Source organism: Megalops cyprinoides, chromosome 22 (genome assembly GCF_013368585.1).
Source record: "Megalops cyprinoides isolate fMegCyp1 chromosome 22, fMegCyp1.pri, whole genome shotgun sequence".
NCBI lineage: Eukaryota > Metazoa > Chordata > Actinopteri > Elopiformes > Megalopidae > Megalops > Megalops cyprinoides.
Window position 1 is genome coordinate 25028056 of NC_050604.1, and position 24693 is coordinate 25052748.

Genomic DNA, 24693 nt, shown 5'->3' on the forward strand with positions numbered 1-24693 from the left:
ATTAAACCCCGAAAATGCTGCCGTGTTGGGGTGTGATTCACGAGCTGCTGTCGCCGGGCTCCGCACTGCAAGTGACAGGGTGGGACCTCCTATCCGACACAGACTTTTATAATTGTTCCTCCTGGGAGCCGAGGGAGAGTGTCAGAGCAGCTTGGAGTAGGAAAGAAGGTTTTTTTTTGCCCGCTCCATCCAACACAATAATCCCAGGTGACAAAGTTTTAGGAGCGCCTGAGTAGGGACTTTTCTCTCCGAAAAACTCAAGCACTCCCAAGATACTGGATTTATTTTTTCTCTAGCTATTTATCTGTTTCCTACCTACTTGGGTGCTTGGTGATTTATGGTTTGGTGTTGAAGAAAGTACTTATCTGCTGTGTCTTTATTGCGATCTTCTATATTTTTTTCTATATTCTGTATTTGTTTTTAAGGAATAAGGGATCAAAATGTCAACTGGTATCTGGCTGTGCCATTCAAGATTTGAATGTCACTAACATTTCGCCCACAGCAAACGTTATTTAAGCCCTGAATCAAACCCTCAATCTAACTATGAATCAAACTCTGTTGTGACTGCACTGTGCTATGTCCGTACATTTGAGTTAGATTTTAAAGAAAGTTTAACTTTTGTCATTTCTTCCATAAGACTCCAATTAGTTCCACTGTTGATAAATGACCTGAAAAAATATTGTGTGGGAAACGGCATCAACAACAAAAAATGGAACATCCGCTTAACTCCAGCTGCTCATATCTAAAGACACAGCATAATGCAGCTAGATTGAATCTCTGTCTCCCAATGCACCGGCGCCTGCTGACATTTTGAGTATGCATAGTAATAATCAGTTATGGATCTGTGGCTGTGAGACTCGATTTCGCGCCGTTCCACATGGTGTCAGACTCGTATTAAGCTTCCTTCGGGGAAATAAAGGTCGCGCAGACCTGGGGATTTACTGTGGGACAGGCAGAAGCAACGGAGCTGTGCGGATCCTGATGATTTATTCAGACCCGACAAGCCGAAGAAGAGCATCAGCCTGACCCAGGTGAAACTGGGGCAATTAACATTTCAAAAGATTTTTCAAAAAAAAAAAAAAAAAACGATTTAATGTCAGTCAAAAGTGTTCTTCAAGATCAGAATAAAAGTTAATATTAATTTCTTATCTCTGAAGTCAAACCCCCGAGGAACCAGGCTTGGAAGAGTAGAAACTCGGGGCTTTGAGGTCCCAAGCTTAGATAGACTCCCTCGGATTCAAAACTGACGTGAAACGTTTTAATTGCAAAATCCTGGCCAGCTGTGAAATCTCTCTCTCTTTCTTTGCTTTTTTTTTTTTTGGAAAGGCGTCTGTTAGGATTTTTGTTCACACTCTCATGTGTCTGCATCAGACAACTCTTGAGACACGTTTGATAAAGTTTTAGTACTTTAAGTGTACACATTAGTTGAAAGTTGTGTGTATATGTTACGTATGGCTTTTTTTTTAATGATATGGACCCCTCCTGGTATTCTGTGAATGAAAAAAGGAGAGGGTAGAGTTTTTTTTCATTTGTTGTCTGGGTGAAGGTTCATGGTGATGTCCAATCCAATAAAGCGGGCAAAAGCACTCTTGCCTGATTGGATTCCTGCATGGTGACCTTCAGCGGGTCTAGGCAGCTGCAGCTGAATGGATCACGCAGACATGGGAAAATATGGAAGTCCAAGGCCGAGTACCATGGTGTGCTTCAGTCCTGCCAGACATTATAAATCAATCACAGTCGCACCGAGCATGTCCGTGTCCACAAACATGCCAGTGGGGGGTCAGTTATGTGCTCGTGACGTGTGAGCCAGGGCTGTAATGTTCTCCATGGGTAGCGGTTCAAGGACTCTAATGAGGAACATGTCCCTGTTGTCATTTTATAGTTCATTTTTAATCCTCTTCACCGTCCTGAATATTTCATGATTCCTTTGCATTTTTCTCACGATCGAAATGGCGACACTGGCCCCTGACTCCCAAGCGCTTTAGCATTCAAAGAGCCACGGCGCAGGCTAATGCTGTTCACTCAGGCAGAGTAAGTAAGGCAAGACGTTCCGTTAATTAATGCCACAAGCTGACATTACATTTGCACCTGACTGTGGCGGCGTCCATTTTGGATTCGTCCTCCGTCCTTTTCCACTGACATTTACACCTCGGGTCTGCGTCCTCTGCAGATGGCATAATGTGCATCCGCTGTTTATTGAGGCTGTCCTCGCTGGCGCAGCATTTCGAAGGCAAATTCCAAAGGTACAGGTGTTGGTTTGGGGAGCACAGGGACCTGTGTGGGCTGCATCCCAAATGTACAGCCGTTGGGTCTTGGACATCAAAATCGTGGGGGGGGGAGTGTTGTATCTCATGTCCGTCAGCCTTCATTATGCCCGTTCTTGGATGTGCTTGGCATTGCTATTTGAATGAAAACGAGAAGAGAGTCTGTTGTTATCAGATGTGAAGTTTTGATCGCAGCGGAAGATAGCAACACGTTACACGCATTGCTTGGGGGGGAGGGGGTCGTAGCACTGTCTGGCTTTAAAGCTCAACAGCGTCCTCTGTTGGCTGACCTCACCTGGCTAGCTGGTGACACATCCACTTCTGTGCAGGGGAGGAACCAATGAAAACGAGGAGCCGTAAACGTGTAGCATTAGTGCCTCTAGACCTCGAGGCAGAACAAACTCTTACCTTTAAATAAATTAAATTGGTCATTTCTCTCCAACTTGTTTCCTTTTGTTTTTGCTTGATTAGCGAGCAATGCCAATTACCTGAATAATCCATACCCATTGGAGAGTAATTTCCTCTCTGTTATTTGTAGCTTTGGTACTCTTCTTTTTCCTCATTACACAGCCTTTCAGTGATAAGTCAATTTCGTAGAATCAGTTTAATCGTTACAGGGCCAGCAATTTGCAGGAATGTACTGCCGTATTATTTTTTATTGCTTTCCTTATTCAAGGATGAGGCACAAGAGAGACTGGTAAAGAAGCTTCATTCCCCTTTATTCTGCGTTTACATTAGCTGATCTTCACATTGTAAAACAAGCCCGGTTACAAGTATGAAGAACAATGGGTAAATCCATCCACATTTTCTAATAGTCAGTAGGTTTGATGATGTAGAGACAAGGAACGTTCCCACAAGGCCCGGCTTAGAGGAGAGGAATGGGCTGCCGGCTCGTTCTGATTACTCAGCTAATTGCTTAATTGCTAACCGAGCAAAACGGAGAGGAGAGGGCTGAGAGAAATGATGAGGCTGAAGCCGAGCGTTGCGCCGCCTCCGTCTGGAGCTCGCTAGCGGCGGCTCCGTGCACCGTTCCAGGCTCCCTGGCTGTTTCCGCTCACCGCCCCGACATACTGCATGTCTCTGCCAGTGAGAACAGGCTCTCGGTCCTTTGGGCCCGCCCGCACGCTAACCTCACACCCCTCTGACTCCCAATGAGGTCCCTAGCCGTGAAAATCCCTCTCAGGATTTCCTCTCCTTCCTGAACTGTTTTTTTTTTTTTTTAAAGTCCGTTTGATGTGCAGTTAGAAACCCAAGCTTCCTCGGCAGGCTCACAGAGAGTGGACAGCTGACACAAAAACACATTTAACACTTTACTTTACGCAGTAGGTGCCGAGCGCAAGTTATTCCACATACCTGCAGGAGTCGGGTCAATTCTCTGAAAGCAACGGGGTATGAACGCATGTATGGTAATGTCTGTGGACTGTAATGTGATAAAAAAAAGAGAAAACAGTAGGTGCCCAGGCGTCATTCATTTGACTTGGATGTTGTGACAGGCAGGCGAACCACAGTCCTTCACTGTCAAGGCCTCTGATGATTCCTTTTGAAGTGCTTTGGTGTTTGCAGATCATGTAATTAGGGAACACACCGCAAAATAAAGGGCTGGGAAATTCAGACCGAGATTGAGGGGCTGTGTAGTGTGTTAATAATTTAGAGACGGGTCATTAAAACACTTCTTCGCTTGATTGGTATGCACGGCAAAAAGAACATCGCCACCGCGCATTCCTGCAACCAGCTATTGTATAATCAAGCTGAATGACTGAATTATCTATGACGCCCAAGACTGGAGCAACACTCCGCGCATCTGAAAACCCTGAAAAAATGAATAATGTCATTAGCTCGGCGTATTTATGTTATTTATGTATGTATTTATTTTACGTTTCGTGTGGAGCTCTCCTGGCAGGCCTCCCGGAGGTGTGTCCCCTGGGCTGGGGATCTCTCGTTCTTTCACGTCAGATCAGAGGAGAGCCGTTCTGTCAGGGCAAAGCAAACGATCGCAGCTGATTCGCTGGGGGCTCATTGATCTAAACCCTGATACATACAAATATAAAGGCGTGGGGATCGCTGCTCCTGTGATTATCAGATAGCAGTCAGTAATAAAGCAGATGGCTTGTAGGGTCCCAGCTGATGTACAAGTTTAGCCTGGTTTACAGAGCTCCAGGCTGTCACACCATTACCCACAATCCATCTCTTCTAATGTTGAGTCATTTTACGGGCAGCAGTGTGGCTTTAGTGGGAAGGAGCAGGACTCGTATCTGAAAGGTTGCTAGTTTGATTCCCCACTGGGGCACTGCTGTTGTATCCTTGGGCAAGGCACTTAATCTAGAATTGGCTCACTACATGTCCACTTCTGTGAATATAACCTATGTGAGTTGCTTTGGATAAGAGTGTCTGCTAAATGACAATGATGTAATTCTACAGTTCAATCCATCTGGGGATTGAGCCCAAAACCCTGCGGATATTGGGTTGGAGTCCCACACTGAAGGGCTGGGATCCAGTTGTAGTGAAACCCAATCAGAATGTCTGAAAAAATCCATAGGTGTTTATTAGGAAGGTATTGGAAATCGGTATGGTTGCTGTGTTTGCGGAGTGCACAGGGGAATAATTACAGCAGGTGGTCATTACTGAATGATAGCATTACAGATGACTGAATTGAACCGATCTACCAGGAAAAGAACGGGTCCTTATGGGAGATGTTTACTCTGCTCATTTCTGAGGACAGATTTTACCTCGCAAACCCCCGATCCTGACCTCCGCGTAACCCTAACCCAGACACAACCCTAAAGCCACTCTGAAGGTGGAGTCTTGAGTTTATATCCCAGCGAATGGTCCTAGTCTCGTGCGTCTGAACCCTTAAGCAGAGTCCTCTGTTGCTCTGTAACTAATTCATTTAATACCAAATTAATTCTTCGGCTGATAAATCTGTCAAAGAATTAATTAGTAGTAACTTAAAATAACAAACAGTCCAATGGTAATTAAGATCTGATAATGGACGGTATTGATGGTGGACTCATTGATGCCTTCATACACACAATAAATCAGAGAACGCCGCTCCCCCGCCCCCCCCTCCCCCCCTCCCTACTTTTTGGCCTGGTGTGTGTGTCCTCGCTGGAGCAAACCCAGCACAGGGCTTCACTCTGATCCTGTCAGGAGATTACACAAACCGCGTCCACACCCTGGTGTTCAGAGCAGCCAGGTGATTAGATCAGGCGTTCGGAGTGGGGCTGACGAGGCAGCCAAAGACTGTTACACTCTTTCTCCCGGGGACGAAGATCAGTCACGACTCCATCGGGTGTAGAGACTGTAAACAGTGTACCTTCCTGGGACACTGGAAGGGACATGCCAGGGGGATTTGTAAAGCACAGAGAGGAAGAGGCAGGCCTTTTTCATTTCTGCAGATTTGAAGAAGTACCGTAGCTATTTACCTTGCTGTGCAGCTTTGCCAAGATAACTGGAAGCAGTCAACATAAATTATTGATTAAGGGGGTCAGTATCACCTAGGAGACGAGCAGAAGGCCGAAGGGCCTCCCATTGGTTGCTTCTTTCCCCCACGTGTCACATTTGATGCCAGGTAGACCGGTATCACATAGCAACAGTTGCCTTATATCTCCTGCCGTTATCTGCAGATACACAGGTGGAGCTTTCTTCCCAAATCCAGTCAGGCCCCAGTCTGAGGGTTACGCCCAGATTCAATCCAGCCCCAATGCACTGATGTTTTTTTATGATTCCTAAATATTTAATGTTGTTAATATTATTATTATTAGCATTTAGCAGATGTTCTTATCCAGAGTGACTTACATTGGTTGCAGGTTTTTTACATTGTTATACAGCTGGATATTTACTGAGGCAATTGTGGGTAAAGTACCTTGTCCGAAGGTACAACAGCAGTGCCCCAGCTGGGAATCGAACCAGCAACCTTTCAGTTACGAGTTCTACTCATTAACCACTATGCTACACTGCCACCTCACATGTTAAATAAATTATTAAACAAGTACTTAAAGAAACAGTTGCTTAAGTTTGTCTTTAAAGGTTGAAGAAAAAGCCTGTAGCATTTAGACAGGAAGGATGAAACGGTGTCATTGTCTGGCTGTAAGGTTCAGTCACCAGTGCGATGTGTTTGAGGAGTAATACGTAAGGATAATATCCTTATAGGATACTGGCATAAGCTTATCAGAGTCCAGTGCAGTGCCTGTATAACTAAAAGTCTTTAATGTTAGAGACGAGATGTTACAGACGAGAAGTGAATCTTCTTTGGGTTTGCCTCGCTTCTCCCTGCCATTCAACAGAGAAGGGCTTCACTTCAGGGTTTAATCACACCGTTGTGACTGTACGTGTGAAAGGGTTAAAGGGGTTGTGCGTTGGCAATGTGTGTCCTTGTATCCCCTGCACCCTCCTTTAGCATATCCAACCAAACATCGAGGGCCGAAATGCCTCTGTGTTTGAAGTGGGGGCAGCTGCAGCCGGGAGCCGCGTCTCGTCTCGTAAGGCCCCGGTGTTTGCTGCCGGTTTGCAGAATGCCACAATACGGCGTCGCACACGTGAAACAACGAAGCTGACATTCAGCGTAATCGCGGCAGGCTCGGTCCCTAACTGGAGGGGCGCGGTGACGCGCGGTTAACGTGTTAAATAAATGTCAAAGAGCAGGTGCCGGCACCTCCGTCTGCAGAGGAACAGGGAGTGCCGCCCGGAGCAAATATTTAAAGAAAATCCGCGATGCGGCCGGTCTGCAAACGGAAAGGGGCCCCCGCACACTCGCGAAAATTTGTTTCTCGTAAAATTAAGGGCAAAGCAATGCTGCGCCTCATGTTGAAGAGCCGAGAGCTTTATTCCACAGGCGAAATTCTTCCTGGCACGGAAGATCCACGTCAATCCAGTTTAATTCCAAATCTGTTTAGTGCAGCCCCAACCCCTGCGGTGTAAGGAGCTCGCCCGAGTGACTTGGGATGATGTAAAGCTTCTCAGGACGAGCAGGGGGAAGTCTGCTCATACTCTCTTATTTATTTCAAATACTCCAGCTCCCATTTGTCTCTTACCGCCCAATACAGGGCAGATATTTTCTTGGCTCTGGGTGGCCAACAGGACATAAATATCACCCATGAGAATTAGAAAATACGGAACAGTGTGGGAAACAAATTGGATTTTTTTTTTTGTTGTTGCATATCCCAGAACGACCTGGCCCCTCTCCTAAATTGTAAGTTTGATATCGCTGCAGGTCATTCGGCTTGGTAGTTTGCTTCCCTGGGAGAACGGTCACACATTTATCATACTGTAACACCTGGATGCATTGTTCAGAAAACAAACATTGTTCTAATAGTTTTGTTTGTGTTTAAGGGTTCGCAAGCACAGACAGAAGTGAAGGGAAGCTTGTATGAGTCTTTTAAATGTGTTATTGATTTTTACATATTTCCCTGCCTTTACCTGTGATTTGGGAACCCTTTTTATTGTTGCTGTTTCTTGTTACAGATCCTTTGCACACAATCCTTTGATTTTGCTCTTAGAAGTATTAAACACACAAGACTTTAAACACATGAATATGAACCGAAATATATAACAATGATAAAACTCTCTGTGCAAAAGTCAGTTTTGGCTGTGACTCTGAGATGACACAAGGCTTAGAAAGATAAAAATTCTTGTTAAACAGAATGGAAATGGCAAAAGGAGTGGCTAAGGTCTGTCCGTCTGCAGAGGAAAATTCAGATGAGTCATGGCAAGAACGTGAGAGGACATGTTTTATTGTCTACCCCAGACTCAGCCATCTCTGTCTGCTGATTTCTCTGCCAGCTGAGACATCCATCACTGCTATTGGCTGGATTCAGCGTGCGATACACAGGCTGCGCAGGTCATTCCAGATAAGAGCTCTTTTAAACAAATAGCTTAATTATGAGTACAGCAGAAAGGCACAGCTTCAAATGGGAGTGCTCCCCCTAGAGGCCAGCCTCATCCTGCTCTCCCACGCCGCTGTGTGGTCCCTTCAGTCAGTACCAGAGCTGAATGTAAGGGTTTGAGCTCCAACAGCTGCGAAATAACAACTCCACTCAGCGCTAAACAGTCAAAAGCCACCTGCCCGTAGTTGTATTTGAAAGTAAAACTCAGGGAAAGTGTTCGGTTGGACGTGCAACGCATTTCCGAAACCCGTTCGAGGGCCATTAAGCTTGTGAGTGCCTTGGCACGTCCAACCCGAACACTTTCAACAGGGGGTTCGTTTTCGATTTCCTGTTGACCTTTTCCAGAAAACTTCAGACTAATTTTGAGTGCCAATTACTTGCATGTGCTAAATGATGGTTGAGAGGTCCCCTGCTGATAATGGATTTTAGAGAACAACATTAGCTTCCTATTTAGGCTGCATACTTTAGGAACTTGTTTCCTAGAATTCACCGAGTTTACCTCGCACAAACCCACAGGTGGCACTGTGTGTTGTTTAGATAGGAGTGTTGGGTGGGGGTGTTGGGGGGGAGGGGGGTGTTGGGGTGGGTTTACCTTAAACAAGTGGTAGGGCTTCAATGGTGTTAGGATCACACTCGCTGGTCTGACACTGTCGCTTGTTCAGCTTGAATGGATACACTTCTGTTCTGTTCTGGAAGTTGCTCTGGATAAGAGCATCTGCTAAATGAATGTAATGTAATGTAATGTAATGGCTGCCCCCCCAGAAGAGGAAGGGAAGTACAGAAAGTTCACGGACAGTGTGGCTGAATTTCACAGAGCACTTAGTCTGTGCCTGACCGCCAGCCAATGGCATTATGGGTAACGGGCCGATGTGAGTCAGTCATAATTCCCCTCTCTTTGTGGTTAAAATAATTTGCAAAACACACCCTTTAAAGAATGTATTCTCCAAAACGGGCATACTTTGATGGTGCCTACTTCAAGCTCAGTGAAGACCTCTGAATGAGGGGTTTTTTTCCCCCATGCGTTGGTTTCCTGTTGAATTTGAGCACTCAGGAAGTCAAGCTGCTTCGGTTCTCTGAGGCTGTCTCATTTTTTTCCCCCTAGCTACATTGATATTCACTGAGGAGGTGATGTTGAAATAAAGATAAGTGGCAATCCACAGTCCTCTGCTTATTAATCTGCTAATTAAATCCTAGCGTTCTAATGGCCTTCCTCATTCAAATAATTATAATTAAAGTAACGAAATCCAAAGACTGCTTAACAGCAGTCAGTAAGAGAGGCTGTACTGGCATTGTAGGGGACTGAATTATCAAAACTTTTAACAAGTACCGGCGAAGCGCAGGACATTTTTAAAAGCAAATTTCAACACGATCAATTTAGTAATTCATTGCGTTGCTTAATTCACTGACCCTAATTTAACTGATTGCTTGCGCCATAGACGTGCGTGGTGAGGCAGTCCTCGTTCGAACAGGTGAAAAAAAAAAAGAACATCAATGCATCAGGGCTTTAACAGCGCCGTATTTAATACTATTAAGGCTTTCTGCAATGCCATAAATAAACCCCATTTGCGAATTTGTTTGCGCTCATTAGCATTCCGACGGCGGCCGGGTTATGGACGCATTAAACGCGAGCGGGTGCGGGGAACGGGCCGGTGCGGGGCGGCGGGCCCGCGTCTGCCGTCTGCTCTTTAATTGCGGTTGTAAACGGAACAATATCGCGCCGCATCGCGGCCAGAAGACAAAGGGACTAACCGCGGAAAAAAGGAATCCGGCGCGGCGCGTTTAAAATGTCACTGGAGAAATGCGGCGTTCTAAAATTAGGGGGGCAAGCAGGTGTGGTTTATTAAAGTTTGTGCTCGGATTCATAAACACGGGGAGGGGGGGCAATGAGGCGAGGGTGTAATGAATAGCAGGTGCTCGTGCGTAAATGTGACTCGGCCGCGCCTGATCAACATCGCTTTCTCTGATTATTATTTTTAATTCAGCGAACACGGGGATATTAAGCGCGGGAAATCGGGAGGAAAAATCAGGTCAGGTGCAGTTTTTTTTTTTTTTTTTTTTTATTGAAGCCAAATAAGGTCTTTATGAAAAGGGGAGGGCTAGGAGGTGGGTGGGGGCTAGGGATACATTAGGCTCCTTTGCAAGGCGGCACACTTACGCACTGACTGTCAGCTCCTCCGGTTTCCCTGTTCCTTTCTCTTTGTCTTTCTTTCTCTTCCCCCTCCTTTTTCTACCTTGCAGTTTCCTCTCTTTCACCTTTGCTCTCTCTCCATCCTTCCTCTCTCTTGTGCCTCTGTTGCTTCTCTCTTTCTCCCCCCCTTCTTTCTTCTCTATTTCCTTCTTCCTCTCTTTCTCTCACCTTTGCTCTCTCTTTTCTTTCCTACCTCTCTCCCTGTCTCTCTCTCTCCTTCCCAACCCGTCTTTCTGTACCTCTCACCCTCACTCTCACCCATTCCCCCCCAAACCTTCTCTTTATTCTTCCCTAACTCTCTCTGTAGCTCTGTGCCTGTCTCTCTCTCTGTGGCTGACCCCCCCCCCCTTTTCTTCCCCCTCTCTCTCTGTAGCCCCATCCCTGCCTCTCTCTCCCTTTCCTTCCCCTCTCTCTGTCTCTGTAGCTCTGACCCTCTGTATTTGTAGCTCTGTGCCTGTCTCTCTCTCTGTAGCTGACCCCCCCCTCTCTCTTTTCTTCCCCCTCTCTCTCTGTAGCCCCATCCCTGCCTCTCTCTCCCTTTCCTTTCCCTCTCTCTCTCTCTCTCTCTCTCTCTCTCTGTGGCTCTCTCCTTGCCTTTCTCCTTCCTTTCCCTCCCCTGAGGTAGCTGCACATTACTGTCATTGCGTCCCAGGTGTTCCAGCCCCTGACCCTGCTAGCGGTGGCGTCGGCCAGCGGAGGCTAGCGACGGCAGCGCTAAGCCTGCTGCATGGCAGGTCTGATTGCACTGACATGTTTTCTGTTGGGAGAAGCGCATGAAATTAACTGTGAAATTTTTTTGCGTTTTGATGCCAGGACTTTAAATTAGCTGAAGTAACACAAACCAGGCTGGATGTATTAGTAATTTTTTGGCTGGCTGTCCTGTCCCACTAAGGAGTTCTGATTAGGGCCTGAGCGGTATGTGTTTTTTTTTTCTTTTTCTTTGGGAGGTTGCTCCACTAATGATAATGATTTTCATGAGATTAAGCTAAGTGATGAGCCAGCCACTATGCTCTTTTAATTCACATGACCTGTTTAAGGGACTGTTTAACCGTTTATCAGGCAGAAGCAGGATAGTGCAGGACTATGCTCTGCAGTGTAGATTTACATAATATTGTTTTCCCCAGGAGAGGCCTTAGCTGCCTCTATAAAGTAATATTGGTCTCATGTAACTTTCTGCTTCCTGAGCATCTAAAAGCATGCTCTCTAAACACCACTGGGAAAAATACTTCAACTACAAACCGGTTCTGTCCTGTTCAAAAAACAGTATTCCGGAACTGCACTATAGAACCATCTCAATAGATGATTCAGAACCAGGCTGAATACTAAGTGTTGTTTAATAAGTAATCAATGAGCAGAAAAAACAAATGATTATAAACACGTTTGGCTACAGTTTGCTGCTTCCAAACAACATTGAGTACAAACAGGCCAATCAGACAGAAAAAAAGAAAACTATGATATATCATCGGGCATTACTGTCTGTGTCAGAACAGATTTTAGTCGCTCTCCAAAATCCGTTGATCAGACGATACGTCAGCAAGGCCCAGCTTCACAGGTGTAACTTCATTGAGCCGCAGTTGTGCGACAGTGTAGAGTGTGATTGAGCCATCAGGGAGAGAGTCTGCAAAGACCCTGGGTGCCTTACATGTCTGATCAGTGTTAATGAAAAAGGTGCCTTATTTTTATATCTGATATTTACGGCTACGTTATATTTAAGGCTCCATAACATCATTATAATATTTGTTGCATACTCTATATGATAGCGTAATAACTGTCCTGTATTCTGTAGAATAACATCGTAATATCCGTGCTGTATTTTACATGATAATGCTGTAGACATGTTACTGTGAGCTGTGAGTCAGCAGGTTTGTGTGAGCGGCACACGTCGTGTTTCAGAGGGGCCGCAGAGCACGCTGATGGACTGGAGCCTAAAGGCCGAGCTGGAAGGAGGCCCTCTCTCAGCCGTGCTTAAGTGTTTGCTCTTTGGTCTGCACTCGACCTTGGCGGAGAAAAACAAGGTCGACCTCTCAAACGAGGCCTCCGATGATAAAAAGTGCCGTGCAAAAACCTCTGGTAGTTCAGGGACAGCCAGCTGTGCGCCGTTAGCTTGGAAAGCAGGACCTCAGGCCGGGGAAAGCCTTCAAGGACAGAATGTGCAGCACATCCACAGCTGAAACGCTGTTCCTTTCCTCGGGACTCACACAGCTATAGCCATACATTCTGCCCTCCTTAGAGTTCAGTGAATGGCAGACTTAATGACTGTAATTCGCTGTATGCTTGAATCTGTCCGAAAACAGACAGTGTGATAAATATAGCTCAGCACACACAGTAAATTGTTGCTCAACACACAAAACGTGTTTAGAAACCGAAACTGATTTAATGTGGATGCTTCAGAAATGAACAGGAAAAAAAATCTGTGATGAGAGAATAGTATTATTGTATGCATTCCAAAACTAAATATAAACTGTGTTGAAAAAAAAAAAACATAATAAAACTCAGATGTAGTATGTATCTCGCTGTCCATCATAAAACGCACCCTCACAAACATCAGCAGAGTTTGGGGTTGTTGGATTCCCTGTGCTCTTTCAGGGGACAGTGTTTAGTGGTGTTGCAGCAGAAGGGCTGAGAGCAGTTGTTGACTCTGTGCTGCCGGGCTCTGTTTTGCTGTTAAACCATCCCCCCCCCCCCTCCCAACCCCCGCGGTTTGCTGCGGCGTGCTTACCCACCTCGCGTGTGGCAGTATGAGAGCTAACCAGCCGTGGAAGGGGTACAGCACTCCGCAGACGCATGACGGTCACCGATACTGAATGCCTTTCAACGCCTGGCTTGTCAAGGATAATGACAGAGCGCTCACATTTAATGAGCTCTGATTGGCCGGTCACTGGCCTGTCAATCACCTGGCCGCTACCGTTTAATTGGTCTCGTTGTTTAGTTTTGGGGAGGGGGTGGGGTGGGTGGGGGGGCTAATGACTTTTGGAGTAGCAGGATGGTGTTATAACTCGGAGAGGAACTGCAGTCAAACTGTGTGCTAATATTAGAACGCCGAGAATAATGGAGAATTTCCACTATTACCATGTACCAAGGACGGCTCAACAAGTGGCTGGACTTGCTGCAGTGACGTAGCAGGCTAAAAATTCCTATTCTCACAGCTAGCAGGAGAGGAACAGGGACTCTGTGTTTTTCCTGTAGGCTTTGCATTGCAAGCTGAACAATGTGGATCACTGAAACTTAACCTGGTGGTGTTGCTTGACTTTGGCACCAACAAGAAGTCCGTTGTCATGGCCCTCATTAACGCTGCCGGCGTAAAGGGAATGAGTCCAGAGGTACGCCTAAGACTCCCACATGCTTGTTTCTGGGGGAGATTTCCTCTTCATTCTCACTGCAGTTGTGGTCGCGTCATTCCTCACGCCGCGAGAAGGCATCGGAGCGCGTGATTGGTCAGACAGGAGGACGGCTGGGACGGGTTGTTATTTGTCTAATTGCGGCCCGAAAATTGAAGCCGATCGGAGGTTTTCGGGAGAATGTCAGGGAGCGTTTGAAAGTGAACCCCAGACGAAGCGTTTAGCTGCGCTGTGCCAGCCCCCTGCCAGCTCAGCTCGCCCCCGGGAGAGGCTGGGTTTCTGAATGCACAGCACGTCCAGAAGAGCACTTTCCCTTTGCTTTTTATTTTCTCCCAGAACCACTTCTGTTTCTGTACAGTAAAGGGCACTATCTTATCGCCTTTAAATGTCAAACACTTAACACCCAACATCTCGCGCTCGGCTGACCTTTGCCCACTTTCCCGAAACGCCAGCGTCTCACCCACCGACTTGCAGCAGCACGTCCTGATTGACAGAGACAGTCTCATTGCCACATTTTCATGAAACACACCCTTCACCTACAGCTTATGTTTTTACTTTTGGTTTTCCAGGAAAGGAAGCTGCCGTAACGTTTAAAGAAACAGATGCACAGAGAGAAGTCATTACTCCTGTGTTCCCTGCATCCTGTGGGACAGAGTTAGGCTTGTGTGAGGCTCTGTGCGGATTTCGGAGGTCTCCCCATAATTTATCCCCCTAATCGGAGAGGTGCAGTTGTGTGGCGAGTCATTGATTTATTCCCCGGGATCGCTGTGGCGCTCTCTCTCTCTCCTCCTCCTCCCGGAGAGAGTCAGGCCTCTGCGGGAGAGTGCCGCCGCCGCCACCTGTGTGCCAGAGGTGACACATGTTTGAGAAGCTGGCGTGATATTGAATTTAATGACTTTACTTATCCCCCTCTCCCAACCCCTCTGCTGTCTCTCTCCCCTGCCCACAACCCCTCCTTCCTCATTCGCTGATTCTCCCTGTCTCCCCCTCCCTCCCACCACCTCTCCCTATCTCTGTCCCTCCCTGTCCCTCTCTCATCTCACCTTTCTCTCTCTCTCCTCTTCTGTCTCCCTCCCCATGTCTTTTTCTTTCTTCCACCTTCTTGTTCCCTCTCCCCTCTCCCCTCCTCCCCCGCCTCTATCAATCTTTCTGTCTACCTCATCTCTCTCTGCCTCTATCTCTGGATGTCCCCCTGCCTTTTCCTCTGTGTCTCTCTCTGTATGTCTCGACCTCTATCCATCTCTCTCTCTTTTCCTCCTCTCTGTCTTTATATGTGGATGTCCCCCTGCCTTCCTCTCTAATCTTCTCTCTCTCTCTCTCTCTTTCTCTCTCTCTCTATCTCTCCACCTGTCTCCATTTCTTTCTCTCTCTCTCTGGATGTCCCCCTGCCCCCCCCCCCCCCCCCCGCCACCCCCTCTCCCTGTCTCCGCTGATCCCAGGACAGTCCGCTGGTGCTGCAGTCTGACAGGAATGTGACGGTGAACGCGAGGAATGACCTTGGCCAGCTCACAGGACAGCTGACAGTGGGTGAGTTTGCCTCTCTCTTCTGTCTGGCCTCTATTCCCCGTCCCTCTCTCTCCCCGAAAACCGTCTCAAGCACAAATCATCAGCTCCATCTATGCAAACAGCCTCCTCCCACAATACACTGCACAGTTGTTACAGCCATCACTTAATTAGCGGGCCCTTATCAACCTGACAAAGCATGTCGTTTCGGGTTTAGTTATCGCCCACATTCCTTAATGCCACAAGTACACACGCCTGTGAAAAGCAGGAGACTGCCGATGGCACCCTGTCTCAGTTTGCGGCATTTGGAAGAGGAATCCGTTCTGTGGAGGTTTGTGTAACCTTGAATCTGTCAGGGAGCCTGTGCTTATTATAGTATTATGTCTTGGACGACAGACACAGCTTTCCCCGTGACCTGCTGTCCTGTCCTCCTACAGAGGCACCCCTCCAGAGCTCCTTACGGGGGAGCTGTCTTTTGGGATCATTTCTCAGGCGGGGGCAGTGTGCTGGGCACCGTTTCAGAGCGGCCAGGCTGGCTAATAGCTGTGTTTACAGCTTTGCTTTCCAATGCACCACCCTGAGCGGGACAGACAGCTTGCCCAGAGAACCTTTCCTCCCCAGCATTCCAGAATCGCGGCCTCTCGTTCCAGAATCACTGCCTTTGGTTCCAGAATCAGGGCCTTTGGTTCCAGAATCAGGGCCTTTGCTTTCAGAATCGGGGCCTTTGGTTCCAGAATCAGGGCCTTTGGCTCCAGAATCAGGGCCTTTGCTTTCAGAATCAGGGCCTTTGGCTCCAGAATCAGGGCCTTTGCTTTCAGAATCAGGGCCTTTGGCTCCAGAATCAGGGCCTTTGCTTTCAGAATCAGGGCCTTTGCTTTCAGAATCAGGGCCTTTCTTTCCAGAATCGTGACAGCTTCAGGCTTCGACATGGCTGCATACTTTGCTGTGCGTTTGCTTGTCCAGTGCTTTTGGCGAGCAGGTTGGCTCTGCTTGCTCTGTTTTTGCAGTGGTAGTGTCTGTGCAGTGCAGTGTGGCCACCACAGGCCTCCTCCCTCAGGTGGAGGAACTCTGCCAAGCCCGATGACTCCATCCATCTCGCAGGCGGTGTCTTGGAGACTTCCGGGGTCCCCTCCCTGATTCCCCGCCCTCAGGGCAGCCTGATTCAGCCAATCCTGTCACCTCTCGCCCTTCAGGACGGGAGGGGATTGGACGAGAGCAGGGAAAGGTGCTGAACTGCAGCCCTGCGGGAGCAGGTGGGCGTGACCCTGCCCACCGGGAACAACCAATCAGCATCAGCACAAGACCGAGGGCTGAGACTCCACATCTCCTTCCAGTGCTGTATGCAGTCAGTTTGGTGCAGTTTTTGAGGCCGATTTTCTTGAAGAAGATGCAGAATCGGGTATCACTGAGAGGAGTTTAGCAAAGAGCACTCCAGAGAGAGTACGCAGGAGCATCTGCATCCAGACCACAACCCACAGTTCAGTTGGGCCTCTGTAGAATCCACAAATGACAGGCCGGCCACATGACAAAGTTATTGCAAGAACGAGTGCAGGTTAGAGTCCGTGAGCAGTGCTGACCGCACAGCGCATGAAAAGAGATCAGAAGCACAGTCTGAGGCTGGTGACACAGTAAACAGCAGACACAGAGTTTCCAAACTCCCCAGATCTCTTGAGTGACGGTGCAGCTGTCTGCCGGTACCTAAGTGCCGCGGTCCGCCGAGTGGCCGTTAGCGACCTCATCGCCAGCGGCCGTCAGAGGGGGAGAGGCAGTCGGACAGCGAAAATGTCCCTCTTGACCTTGTTCTTGGCTGCCTGTTTCTCCGTGCGTCCACCTGACCGCGGGGGAATGCGGCCCCGGTGAACAAGGTGCTCCTTCCGTGTGGCCGCAGTTACAGCAGAAGGGTCACAAAGCCATTGCAGACAGAGTGAGAATGTTTACGTGCCTGAGCCAGCTTGCAGTTATAATATTATAGCAATATTAATATTGATCTCTGTGTGACAGATGCAGCCAAAACAGCAGTCTGCATTCTTTATACAATCTTCTGTTGCTGCTGTTATAATCAGGTCCGTGTCAATAACATTATGATTACTTTTTTTATTTACTTCAGTATAAAAATAAAAGTAATTTTATTAACACTTCAGAAAAGAATTGTTTGTGTATGTGTATGTATATGTACATTGTATTTGTAATATGCCACATTGAATTTGAGCTGTATCTGTTCCTTCTTTATCTCTGAGTAATGAATTGCAGTGCCAACCATAAAAAGTCCTACTTTTTATGAAGTTTCTCATAATAATTTCATGCTAAAGTCTTGTGATGATGTGTACCGGCTGAAAAACAGACAATGCTCGCTGAAGTGAGTCACTCAAAGGACAAAGCACTGTGGGGGTTTGATTGAATGCTATCGTTTGTCGGACTCATAAAGGACATCCACTAAGCGGGTGAGTCATGTGACGTGGAGGTTATATTCCGTGAGGGCATGTCCGCCCGGTCATACGGAGGAGAGTACAGTACGCCCCATCTCTAGGTGTTAATGAGTGTGTTTTCCGACGACAGCCTTGGATCAGATGGCCCCGCATCATGGCCCGCGCTGAGACGCTAAGCGCTGTGAAATTACCCTCGCGGAGACGCCGCCGTGGCCCAGACCTTGGGCGCTCAAGACAAATTTTATCGTTGGCTCCTCTTGCTACCTGACGTCTCGTTAATTTGAGGAAGAGCCTGTCAGCGGCCATTTGAATTGGGGACATAAAAATGAGTGGTGAACTCGGTCCCGACTGGAGAGCACTAAGCCGGAGTGAGAGGAGGGAGTCGGACTGCGCTACATGGCGCCGGCGCTGGGAGAGAGAGCCTTCCTCTGCCAGCGTGTGGAGGAGACGCTGGGAGAAAGAGTCTTCCTCTGCCAGCGTGTGGAGGAGACGCTGGGAGACGCTGAAGCTGTAGGCGTGACATTGTTGTTTGCTCATTTTTGTAAGTGGTATATGAAAAAGGAACAATGGCTTTTTGCCTCATTAAAGCTGGCGTGTGGGAGTGTGTATATGTGTGCAAATGCGTGCGTACGTGCACGTGGGTGTGTTTGTGTGCCTGCATGCGTGGGTGTGTGTGTGTGTGCCTGCATGCGTGGGTGTGTGTTTGTGGGTGTGTGTGTGTGTGTGTGTGTGTGTGTGTGTGTGTGTGGGTGCGTGGGTGTGTGTGTGTGTGTGTGTGGGTGCGTGGGTGTGTGTGGGTGCGTGGGTGCGTGGGTGCGTGGGTGTGTGTGTGTGTGTGCATGTGTGTGTGTGGGTGTGTGTGTGTGTGCCTGCATGCGTGGGTGTGTGTGTGTGTGTGTGTGTGTGCCTGCATGCGTGAGTGTGTGTGTGTGTGTGTGTGTGTGTGTGTGTTTGTGGGTGTGTGTGTGTTTGTGGGTGCATGGGTGTGTGTGTGTGCCTGCATGCGTGGGTGTGTGTGTGTGTGTGTGTGGGCGCGTGGGTGTGTGTGTGTGTGTGTGTGTGTGTGTGTGTGTGTGTGTCTTCATTACTGCAATGGCGAGGGGAACAGAAATAACACGAGGGGCCAGGATGCATTTGGGAAGAACAAGGACAGGAGGAGTGTGGCGGAGACAGTTGTGGGGCGTTCTCTGCTAAATGTGCCAAGTTTAAAAGTGACTTTCACACCACGCCTGGCAGTGAGGAGCAATCTGCTTCCGCTCTTTAAACCCAGTTTCCCGAAATGAAATGGAAATTTTAAGAAGACAGTGATTGGCTCAGGGGCACGATGACAAAGCAGTCTTTCTCTTTTTTTTCCCAGTTCTCTGCTTCCAATACTTGCTACTATATCTATATTTTATATAGACTCATCTTTGGCCATTTTAAGCCGGCATAGCATGTATTAAAGAATTAAACACATGAGCACAAGGTATTTGAAGGGTTTCGTCATGACAGAACACGTGGCACATGGATAGTGAGATGATGCCATGCCTGAAAACTGAAGTCATCAAACATAGTATAGGAAAGACACACTCAAGGAATAAGTACCCTCAGCCACAGACACTCTGTTTATGACTCTGATATTCAGCGCCGAGCGTTTCACTTTGAAAGTTATGCCTCTGCCATGATTGAAGCTAAAACTTTTTCTGATTTGCTGTGCTTTTACAAACATTCTTGAAGGAGCATGGTCTAAAACAGAGCCTCCATAGCCAGCATATGAACTTAACTGAACTTAACAGAACCTACTCTTATCAGCCAAAACCTAGAGAGCGGACAGAAGGCAGTCAAGAGCTGAATATCTGGCCATGGCAAATAGAGTGTCTGTGCCATGCCTCTTGACAGTGATTGGATGCCTAGCAACCGGGGAAAGAAGTTGCGCATTGTGACATCATTGCAAGAAGTTTTTGATGGAACTTTCACTTGACTCTTATGTGGACATGACTTCCTGTAATAACGCCATTTAGCCACATACTCCTGGGCTCAGCTGTGGCTATCAAAGCAAAGCAACAGTGATATTGTGCGAAAAGCACTTCGCCTTATGCGTGATCATGTTCGACTTAACTGCCAATTAGAGGCGAGTGGGGGTGGAAGGTGGCAGGGGTGTTGATCGAGGGAGAAAAAAAAAGCAGCGAAAGGAGCCATGGCACCGTCTGTCACATGTGAAGCTTGAATCGATGTCTCTAAATTACATTCCATCCGTTTGCAATTGCAACTTTTCTGTTCAATTTATTAGCGCGCTTTGAAACGGCTGCACACCTTCAGGCCCTCGGCAGGAGGTCAAAATGATAAGGTGTGATATTTAAACGTCCTGACTGCTGTGGAGGTCACTGTGATGGGCGTAAGGGGGCGTTTCCCGCGGCAGGACACAGCAGAATTCGGCTTCTGGCGTGCGGCTCTTGTCGCAGGCGTCTGAAGCAGGCTCGTTTGATTATGCACATCCTTAGACTTTGCGAACTTTACCTTCTGGCAAAAACCGTCGTCCTGATTAATGTAGGTGGTAAAAACGGCCTGTATGTTTTTTTTTTTTTTTTTCTTTCATTTTATTAATGGCTGTAATCAGGTTTAGATAAACAATTTATCTTTTACTGGCCATAAATCAGACTGCCTCTTCTTGAAGTGCAGTACTGTTATACTGCTGTGTGATGCAGTTTTCATGAAGCTCACCTGTAATGCACAAATTCAAGAAGATTCAAAGCCCTGTTTCACAAGCCTGCTTTATGTTGGTATTATTATTATTATTATTACTAGTAGTAGTAGTAATATTGTCTGCTTGCTAAACTGATGTCCATATCCAAGCGATAGACTTTCTGTCCTCAGATCCAATCATAACTCAAATATGATGTCATTGATTGTGACACAAGGCAATGCAGATGACTTCACAATTACCTTCAAACTCCATCAATCTGTTTCCTGCTTCCTGAAAGGCAAAAAAAAAAAAATCCATATCAATTAATGGCCATAAACAGCTAATTGCCTCAACGTGTCTATTCATCTTATAAATTGCTGTGCTGATTTCCTCTAAATTATGTTTCTGACGGAACACAGGAATGTTCTGTTGTGTTAAAGAGAGGATGTCCTTGTCACCCCTTGAGGCCGACATAAGTGATGTCGTAAATCAGAAATCAGAAACCAGGGCTTAAAAGAGAGCTCCCCGGAATGCTCACCAAAGGGGTGCAGTCAAAAGGATTTGTGTTGAGGTTGTGTGACTGTGTTGAGGAATGTAGAGTATTGAAAATGTAAAGTTCTTTTATAGCCATTTTTTCTGTTACTATTTTTGTTCCTGTGTAATCAGAGGAATGAATAGATATGGAGGGCACTTTATATTGAAAATGAGTGTTGAACATGACCCATAATGTCAGAGATGCAGTTCAGATTCAGTCTAATTACAGTGTCCAATCTGTGTAATGAAATACGTGAGTGTTTTTTGTACAGTATTGTTAGCTTGGCTGTCACTAGCATGTTCTGTTAAAAAGGGAAAAAAAATGTGTTCCATATGTCTTGCTTAAATGTGATATTTTGAAGTCATGAGCAAAGTGCATTTTGGTTAGATAAAATCTGGGATGTAAGTGTCATTCATATGAATGCACTTAGGTGTTCTTCCTCAAGAGCACAAAGATTTTGGTTGCTCAGAATTGATTGAAGTTTGTTACTTCGTGACTGCAAAAGTGCTTGTGTGTCAAAAACTGTGACACAAACATTACACATCTATGAAAAATTCATGAGTAAAAATCATGAAACATCAAAGTAAAGTAAGTGTGAGGTTCAAAGGCACGGCAAATCTGTGTGTGTGTTGCTGCTGATTTGGCATGCTACCTGTGTGTGTGTGTCACCGTGGATACAGAATGTTACCTGTGTTTATGTCACCATGGATACAGCATGCTACCTGTGTGTGTGTCACCATGGATACAGCATGCTACCTGTGTGTGTGTGTCACCATGGATATAGCACGCTACCTGTGTGTGTGTGTGTGTGTGTGTTGCTGTTGCTTTGGTGTCAGAGGCAGGTGTAGTGGGGCCTGTTCCAAAACCTCACCTGCTCGCCAGATTGATTATTCCTGTGTTAGCGATTTCATGACTGGGTCCTTTGATTTCTGTGCTCCGTGTCTCTGTGTCTCGGGGTAAGCTACACCACGGCCCTGTCCCCGTGCGGCGTGTTCCAACAGCCTCCTGCACAACAGGGTGGGTGACATAGCAGTGGGTAATACTGTAGCAATGGATAACGTGTAAATACTGTAAGCTGTGTAAGTCACTCTGGATAAGAGCATGTAATGTAATGCAATGTTGTATGTAGCCCCTGGTTTCCAGTGTCCAAACACTGGCCAGCAGTCACAGTCCAGTCACATCAGTTCAGACTGAACCTGAGGCCCGTCTCTCTCTCTGTCATTGGCTCTCGGACGAAGGGACACGCCCCTCCGTGACCCCGCTGTGCACTCGGGTTGGGCTCAGGTGGAGAGGAGGAGTCACAGACATGAGCACGCTGTTTTTTTTCCCACTCAGTCCTACAGATGACCCTGTGTGCAGAGGACCTCTGTTCAGTGTACCTTGGCTGGGCCTGTCTCATCTGTGTGGCTATGGGAGCGGTTCCCCACAAGTCTTTTCCACAGTTCAGCCTGTCCCACGTGAGCCGTTTCCTGCATCTGGGAAGCATTCAAAGGATCAAAGAAGCGTTACAGCAGACCCCTGTTGTTCGGATGTTGTTGAGATGAGCTAGCTGTGTTTTGTGGGGAGAATGCAGATGTTCAACAAAATTTCTGGGACTTCAGTTAAGTTTTTTTTTTTTAAAGTAGACTTTTTGATAAAAATCTAAGCAAAAATAAGACATATTCTATACATTCACATTCACAGACACTTTATCAATTCAGTGAATTTATTGAATTGATAAAGAAGTGGGTTATGTTAGTAATAGGCGTCCTATTCCAGCTGTCCCAGAAGAGGTTGGTAGAGACTGGGAATGCTAATTACTGTGTTCACACATACACCTGTCTGCTGCTTTGTAGCATGGTGTGTGTGTGTGTGTGTGTGTGTGTGTGTGCGTGTGCGTGTGCGTGTGCATGAGTGTGATTGTGTGTGTGCGTGTGCATGAGTGTGCATGAGTGTGATTGTGTGTGTGCGCGTGTGTGTGTGTGTGTGTGATTGTGTGTGTGCGCGCGCGTGTGTGTGTGTGTGCGCGCGTGTGTGTGTGTATGTGCGTGTGTGTATGTGTGCGTGTGTATATGTGTGTGTATATGTGTGTGTTATATGTGTGTGTGTGTGTGTGTGTGTGCGCGTGTGTGCGTGTGTGTGTGTATATGTGTGTGTGTTATATGTGTGTGTGTGTCTGTGTGTGTGTGTGTGTGTGTGTGTGAGATGTACTGTAACAAACTCCTGCATTGTCATGTCATTCATGTTGCTCCTCAGTGCAGCTCACAGCACTCGTGTGTGTATGGAGCACAGATCCCAGCAGTGAAATGTGAGTTTAGATAATTAGCAGCACACCGCTGTCCAGTGTTCGGCTGCGGCACAGTCCGTCAGCTGTCTGGGATGTCTCTGTTTCCTCACCGTTAGCTCTTTCACGCTAACAGTGCTGTTTTGTTTTGTTGGTAATGTTTGGTTGTCTCCGGAGGAAAGCCTCTGCATCAGGATATCTCTGTTCACAGCCCGGCGGAGCTGAGCTCTGCATGATTTTCGGCTTTTTTAATATCATCACTCAAGCTGATTTCCTCTCTGTTGTCATCATGGCATCGCTTTTCTCTCTCTCCTTTCCATTTTGCGCTCTCTCTCTCTCTCTCTCTCTCTCTCTCTCTCTCTCTCTCTCTCTCTCTCTGTAATGGACCGTGTGCGGGGGGCTCCTGGCGATGTCTTTGTTCGGAGTGTTATATTAAGCCGGGTTTGACTGATTGATTGATGGATGAGGAGAACGTCCCAGCTGACGGGAAACAGCACCGGCAGCCACACAGCATTGAAATTCCCTTTGTGTCTGTGTGCTCTGGGCTGCTGAGTGATGGAGCTCTCTGTCTCTGTCTCTCTCTCTCCCTTATGCTCTGTCTCTCTCTCTCTCTCTCTCTTTCCCCCTCACTCTCTGTCTCTCTCTCTCTTTCTCCACCTCTAACTCTCTGACTTTCTTTTCCCTCTCTCCCTGTCTCTCTCTCTCTCTTCCTCCTGCTCTCTCTCTCTTTCCCCTCTCACCTGCTATCTCTCTTTCTACCACTCTCCCCCCTCTCTCTTTCCCCCTCTGTCTCTCCCTCATTCCTCCTCTCTCTCTGCCTCTCTCTCTCTATCATTCTCTCCCCCTTCACTCTACCTCTCTCTCCCTGTCTTTCTTTCTCTCCCCTCCCTCTCAGGATCAGAGATGGTAGAAGCACAATGCCAGAGGTTCGAGGTGCGCAGCAATGATGGAGGGAAGGTGCTGTTTTCTGCTGACGAGGAGGAGGTCAGCATCGGCGTGGAGAAGCTCCGAGTCACAGGTAAGCATCGCACACTCGTCCTGTCAGAACTCCCCCCGGCAGCGAGATCAACCTCCGGACACCTCTCTAAGCTCTCTCCACTTTAACAAAGTGGGGTTGGTGTCTTTTTAAAACTCCGAATCCTTGCCACCTGTTTTGGAAGGCAGATTTTAAACCACTGGAGCGCCTGGTTTCTGCCTGGGAATTCTTCTCTCCTATTTGCGTTTTTTGTTTTTTTTCCATTGCTATGGAGTGTTAATTTTTGTGCTGCCCATCTGGCCTGGCCTCTCTTTCAACATGCATTTCTGTTTACAAGGGGAGCTTAAAATACAGAATGTTCAAAGAAGGGACCCACCTCTTTAGACTGCACCTACCTAAGCATGAACTATCCTTTCCCCTTTGATTAGCTTTACTGTAGGGTGTGTTGATGTTTTACTGTAGAGTATGTTATGTCTTTGCTACAGTGTATGTTATATCTTTACTGTAGGGTATGTTATATCTTTACTGTAGAGTATGTTATATCTTTGCTACAGGGTATGTTATATCTTTACTGTAGGGTATGTTATATCTTTACTGTAGAGTATGTTATGTCTTTGCTACAGGGTATGTTATATCTTTACTGTAGAGTATGTTAT

General features: G+C 47.0%; 1 protein-coding gene across 1 annotated transcript in view; it reads left to right on the forward strand.

Annotated features, from left to right (window-relative positions):
- Positions 1-24693, forward strand: part of LOC118769995 (zeta-sarcoglycan) — a 164316-nt gene that overhangs the window by 120261 nt on the left and 19362 nt on the right. The window contains exons 4-5 of the mRNA XM_036517438.1: positions 15112-15199; positions 23957-24079. Coding sequence (XP_036373331.1) covers positions 15112-15199; positions 23957-24079 — 211 coding nt within the window. The remainder of the gene's footprint in view (positions 1-15111; positions 15200-23956; positions 24080-24693) is intronic.